Below are 6,308 nucleotides of genomic sequence, written 5' to 3' on the forward strand. Positions count from 1 at the left end.
AGCGCCAAGGGATCCGAACCTACCGTGGCCTAGAGATAGGTAATTAGTTCAGTGTTGGACCCATTAACACCCCAGATTTATTTGGCTTTGAGGTATTCGAAATCAATGGTTGAGAACATGGGTCCTGTGTTGGACCCATTAACACCCCATATTTATTTGGCTTTGAGGTATTCGAAATCAATGGTCGAGATCATGGGTCCTGTGTTGGACCCAATCTGATTATTAAGAATAAAATAAACAATTAAAACTTCAAGAATTACACAGACTTTGTAATTTAGAGCATATCTTCCAGAAATTGTGTCCATAATCACTCTCTAATCCCAAATAGAAGGCACAGCAAAGAGTGATTTCTCACCCTCATTTTTGGTAATTTTCCACCCTCAATTTAAATACAATTTATGTCCTCGACTGTTTCTTCTGCAACATAAAAGACCAAACAGCTGGGGATATTGTTCTGAGAACAGAATAGAAGAAAAACATGAAAAGGAAGAGAGAGAAAGGAAAAATCTCAAATGGAAGGCACATCAAAGAGTGATTTCTTACCCACTGTTTTGGTAATTTTCCACCCTCAATTAATTTCCTCGACTGTTTCTTCTGCAATATAAAAAAGCAAAGAGCTGGGGATCTTCTACTGACGAGAACGTACGAAACGGGAAATGATACCTGCACAACGATATTCTGATATTCTCACAAACTATGTTGTCTTTTAGTATATAAAGAGCTGTCAAAAGGCGCTTACATTTCCCAAAAAGCCCTCGATAGCCGATTAAAGAAGAAAAGACAGCTGGGTTTGTACAAATATCAGAATACTGTTTCTTCTGCAACATAACAGAGCAAAGAGACAGAAAAAAAGAAGAAGAAGAAAAAGAGAGAAAGAAAATCAAAACCCACTAACCATGGCGGATTGCTCCACTACCTCAATCCAAACCAGCAAATTGTCTGAACCATCTTCTCTACTTCAGACAGAGGGTCTTTTCAAACTCCTAACCAGCAATAACCCCTTTGGCCTGAAAGAACCCCCAACCCAAAAGCCTAGACCTGCAGATTTGCTCTCTTCCAAACACCTCAATTGGCCCAAAATCACTTACAAAGGTGGTACTCGTTCTCTATCCCCAGAATGGAATAACTGGGTGAAAAAACTTCGTCCAATACATAACAAACAGTGGGAAATTTTGGGTATCTCAGACTCTATCGAAGCTTCTTTACTTACAATCCATACTGACAAAAAGATTATGGATACTCTAGTGAGTTTTTGGTGTGGGGAGACTAACACTTTCATTACTGATTGGGGAGAAATTTCGTTCACTTTAGAGGACGCCCATGTGCTCGGTAATATGCCGCTGAGAGGTGGGCGAGTTTGTCGAGAGCTTGAAGGTGAAGAGGAAGAGTGGTATGAGAAGTTGATCGAGGAAAGATCGAAAATTGCATCCAAAGTGACATTGAAGCAATGGGTTTTGCATTTCGAATTGGTCGAAGATTCGATGCTTGAGCATATTGGGTTTCTTGCTTTCTTCCTACAGAGGAGTTTACTACCCAATGGCCCAGAGAACGATGTTCCATCTTGTGTTTATGGTCCTGCGATTAGACTCGCTTTGGGTGAGAAATTGGCATTGGCCCCAGCTGTAATGGCTAGTTTGTATGCGGGTTTTTCTGAGATTGAAAATTATCTGTTGGAAGGGAAGGAGAGTAGTAAGAAAGTGTTTGCCCCATTTTGGTTGTTACAATTGTGGGCGTGGGAGAGATTTCCGAGCATTAGTCCATTGAAAAGGGAGTTGGAGACTGATATCAGAGTTAGAATGCTTCAATGGGGAAGTCGTTGGAGGAGTTCTAGTCTAGCAGATGTAATCTGGAATCCTGATAGCTTTATCTGGCGGCCGTATGCTCGAGTCGAAGATGAGAATCAGAAGCTCGAAATGGCGGATTTCTTGACGATAATCAGTCCCAACGAATTACTTGCGTACTGTAACACAAATTCTGATGATGTCCCTTTGGTTGCATACAAACCATACAGAGTGGCTAGACAGTTTGGACTAGATCAAGGGATCCCAATAGAAATGTGTTATACTGGTGATGTATTGAAGGCTTGGGAGAAATACATTGAAGAGCCCACGCAAGTGGAAATATATGTGCCGAGTCATGACAGAACAGGTAGAGCTGATCCAAGTTATAGCAGATGGATGGATGAAGTACTTAGTATGTATAAGAAGTTTAAAGAGGCAGCCAGATATGGGAAGGGAGGAGAGGAAGAAAGCACACGCAAATCCCTTAGAGGGAGGAAAGTGGTGAAGACTGAGAAGTTGGAAGAGGCCTGTCTGAAGAAACGAAGAACAGAGGGAATCCTTTCTCTAAAGAAAGGAAGTGAAGGAAAGGAAGAGTCAAAGAAGGGAAAGGCAATCCTGAAGAAAGTGAAGATCAAGATGGCATCGTTGAAAGAATTGGTGCCGGAAGCAACCACATACCGAGGAAACAATGATACAGGAAAGGTATCTGAGTGTATGCACGCCATATTCACAGGAGTGAAGGTGGAGGAAGCGGTTGCTGTGAAAGAACAAATTTCACATACTTTGACTCCGAATTCAAAGAGGGAAGGAGAGGTAGGAGGAGGAGGAGAGAGTGGACATGAAGATAAGGGAATCTCCAGTGAGGAAGTGGATGCAAGAAAGAAGAAAAGAAAGAGAAGGAAAAGGCAAGAAGTGAGAGAGAATGAAGAGGTTCTTCTACAAAGAGAGGAACTGGGTGCAGTGGAGATAGATAAGAAAACGAAAGGCCAAGAAGTGAGAGAGAATGAAGAGGTCCTAGAAAGAGAGGAGCTGGGTGCAGAGAAGAGAAGGCATAAGAAAACAAAAGGCCAAGAAGTGAGGGAGAATGAAGAGGTCCTTCTAGCAAGGGTGGAACTGAGTATAGAGAAGAAGAAAAATAAGGAAAGAAAAGGACAGGGAGTGAGAGAGATCAAAGAGGTAATTCTAGCAAGTAAAGAACTGGCTGCGTGGAAGAAGAAAACCAGGAAAAGGAAAGGGGAAGAAGTGAGAGAAAACGAAGAGCTCCTAGCAATCGAAGCTTCGAAAGAAACAGATGTGGAGTCTTTCAAAGAGTACCCTATACCACAATGGCAAGGTGTAGAAGAGGGAGATGAACTGCTTGTGGACTTTTGGAAATCGAGAATGAACACTCAAAAGTCGAAGAAAAAAGAAGAAAAGGAAAGCAACGAAAAGGAAAATGGTAAGCCAGTATGCTAAAGTTCTAAAACCCAAAAAACAGTTTACTAATCCCTTGTTCTTCCCTCTATATAGGAAAGCAAAGGAGAAGAGAAAGAGAAGCAGTTCAAGAAAATGGAGTAAATGCCTGCATGGATTCGAACACAGTCGAAGAGTATTCTGAGGAAAGGATTACTTCGTACACTCTTGAAGCCACATTGCCAGGTAATCGTACTTTCTTTTGAACAATTTTTCTTTAAAGATCAGACACTAACTAGGAAGTGTGAATACACAGTCAAAAACATCATAGACAACAAAATGGTTGAAGAAAAATTGGAAAAGAATAAACTAGAAGGCTCAGAACAGGACACAAACATGAGAGAAATCTGCTGGAGATGCCAGCACTAAGCGGCAATCTACCTCTAAACGTTAAATTGAATTGTGTATCGTTATTAAGTTTTAAATTTCGCCTAAGATTGTTTTTTCTCTTGCAGAAGTTGTGGGAGAGGAAGAAGGAAACAATGACAGGTCTGGCAAAGAACATTATACAAACAAATTCGAAGGTACAAACAAATGGAACTTCTAGTCGAATATCAAAACATGTATTACAATTCCCTCATATTTTGATAGCATGACAATGCGTGGATTCAGGTTCAAAGGATAGAAAGGAACGTGGTCACAAGATGGCTGAGGCCCAATTATCAGACAAATTAACTGTGATCTCTCATTCTATGGAGGCTTCTGATCTACATGTAGTGAAGGAGGTCTGTAACATGTCTATAACTCCAAAGATAGTATTCGAAAATCAAGATAAAAGTGTTGAGAGGCAAAGTGAGCTTGCGAGGGAATTAATTCAGTTTGAAAAGGATGGCTATTTGGTAGAACAAGATTCAGAATCCGAAGAAATGGATATAGAATCAGAGAAATGTGGTGACATTTATGGGAAGAAGGCATTGAAACGATATCGAAAGTTCTTTTGCAGAGTGCCCCAACATCCAACTTATCCAGGATTCGACTTCTCTTCGTCCGGGGTTGGAGAATTTTGTGCTACCGCATTTTGGATGAATTATGTTCCAACTATCAAGGACATTCTCAAGGCTTCAAGGAAAAATCCTCATGCAAACATTGCAGATTTGAGGCAAGAGCTTGCAGGCCTTCACAGAGCAGGGTTCAATACGGAGCACATTGATTCCTATCTGAATGAGTTGGAAAGGCTTAGGCTTGTTTTGGAAGAATTCGATTCGAAGGAGAAGTTAGTCTTATCATCTCTAGACAAGGCAAGATATTCACAAAAGGAGGAGTTGGAGAAACTCCAGTCTTATGAAGACGAAGTTCAGGTTTTGCAAGCTGTGATTGGTTCCTTAGAAGAACAACTTCGGGTCAAGCAACAAAATCTTCGATTAAAACAAGAGGAGGCAGAAGCTTTCAAGAACTCTGTTACAAAATCTTCAGTTGCTAACATCGAAGCCTTAGAGGAGAACTACAAGACTTTGCTTTTCCAAAGAGAATCCGTGCAAGCAGACATGGCCTTTTTATTGCAGAGGAGTTTGAATTAGACAAAAGTATTTCTAGTCTTGATGATTTTTCTTTGAAGATAAGGGAAGAACACATTTTCTTTGTTATGTACTCGAGATCTGTTAATACATTTTCTTTGTTTTGTCTTCGCACTCACATTATCTCTGTTTCGTAATAGAGTTTGTTGCATTCACAGACGTTTGATTTTTTTTGTTTTCTTTTTTTTATTAAGAGAGGGGAAGAACCCCATGACAGAGATGGTCAATACAAAGAGAACAAAGCAAAAAGAGAAAGAAGGGAACAGAATATTAACCAAAAGTGGAATTGTGGACACCTTATCTATGTAAGCGCCTTTCAAATGAATGCTTTGGATCACCCCCAAAAATGTGGGCCCACACTATTTTGGAGCTCTCAGAAACAGTTTTCATATAATTTAGAAGCGCTTTGCCAACAGGGGAGGTGCATTGGAAACTGAATTTTACACATGTTTTGAGACGTTTTTATAAAAACATAGGTAAAAGTCTGAAAATGTGTAAAAATGACTGCAAAATTCAGTTTCCAATGCACCCATTAGCAAATCCGGACTCAATTTTCTTAAGCAAGAAAACTGCATAAAGTGAGCAAAAAAAAAAAACAATATCAGGTCAAGATGCATTGCTTTTAAGACTAAATGCACCGAGTGCATTGCATAATTCATACAGAATGTACTGTGTCTAGACCGAAAATCACTGCAAATATGCCTGAATGGACTATCTTTTGTTGCAAAAGAGCTAATCAGGATTTTGGTATTATTTTCCTGTTATTGATATGATTTTCAACCGATTTTATGATAATAATAATCAACTTTTATGCAAAGAGGAAGACGTTTCTGTCATAAAAATGCAATATAATTGTAGGAAATGAAAGACATGAATGGAGAAGAAGGCCACAACATGGATGTCCAAATGGAAGGTTAAGAACAACTAATAATCAACGGCTCCCATTTGGGCACAACCTATTTATGTTGTGGCCTATCACACGGACGGTTTGGATCATCCTATAGTGTGGTCCGCACAGTAATTTTTGTAAGATAAGGGACTTTATATTCTCAATGGGGCCGTCCAATAATCTATGAGCCTTGAAATAATATGGTCCACCAAATGAACGATCAAGATCTTTCAACTATACAAATACGCGTATGGCTTTGATGCACAAACACAACTCAGTCACGACCAGATCAAGGGACCATATAATCATACACGTATGGTGGGCCATCACCCCTTAGTCACAAGACTCACAATGAGCAAGTTTTAGTGGACAATTCGAACCCCTCCTCTCTAGATGTTTCTAATAATATTGTCTCCCCTATCAAATTTTCTAAAATAATCAAATTTTATAAAAGGGGAAGACATTTCTGTAATAAAAAAGCAATGTTATAAGAAATGAAAGAAAGGGAGAAGGGGGGACACCAGATAGATGTCCAACAGCTCAATCATGATCATGTTAGTCCCATCAGTGGAAGGTTAAGAAAAAACTGCCAATAGGAAGAAGTCACAGTCACCAAATCCGATGGTTTGGATCATCTGACAAGTGAGAGAACTTTGGGTCATGACCTATTGA

The 6,308-nt window shown here is 39.8% G+C and overlaps 1 protein-coding gene across 1 annotated transcript; it reads left to right on the top strand.

Annotated features, from left to right (window-relative positions):
* Positions 1–460: 460 nt before the first annotated feature.
* LOC143858479 (uncharacterized) lies at positions 461–4,750 on the top strand. Its single transcript, XM_077369126.1, has 4 exons — positions 461–3,219; positions 3,291–3,419; positions 3,689–3,757; positions 3,846–4,750. The coding sequence occupies exons 1-4, from the start codon at positions 897–899 to the stop codon at positions 4,748–4,750; spliced, it is 3,426 nt and encodes a 1,141-aa protein (XP_077225241.1). The 5' UTR covers positions 461–896.
* Positions 4,751–6,308: the final 1,558 nt, after the last annotated feature.

The sequence above is a fragment of the Tasmannia lanceolata genome, unplaced genomic scaffold, assembly GCF_043159265.1.
Source record: "Tasmannia lanceolata isolate RefF3 unplaced genomic scaffold, GAP_Taslan_0.1 ptg000026l, whole genome shotgun sequence".
NCBI classification, from domain to species: Eukaryota; Viridiplantae; Streptophyta; class Magnoliopsida; order Canellales; family Winteraceae; genus Tasmannia; species Tasmannia lanceolata.

What these genes read in the sequence shown, in the direction of transcription:
- LOC143858479 (XM_077369126.1), top strand. Translation starts at nt 897, where the DNA reads ATGGCGGATTGCTCCACTACCTCAATCCAAACCAGCAAATTGTCTGAA. An exon ending in AAGCAACGAAAAGGAAAATG is followed by an intron (nt 3,220 to 3,290) that starts GTAAGCCAGTAT and finishes CCCTCTATATAG; the next exon opens with GAAAGCAAAGGAGAAGAGAA. An exon ending in TCTTGAAGCCACATTGCCAG is followed by an intron (nt 3,420 to 3,688) that starts GTAATCGTACTT and finishes TTTCTCTTGCAG; the next exon opens with AAGTTGTGGGAGAGGAAGAA.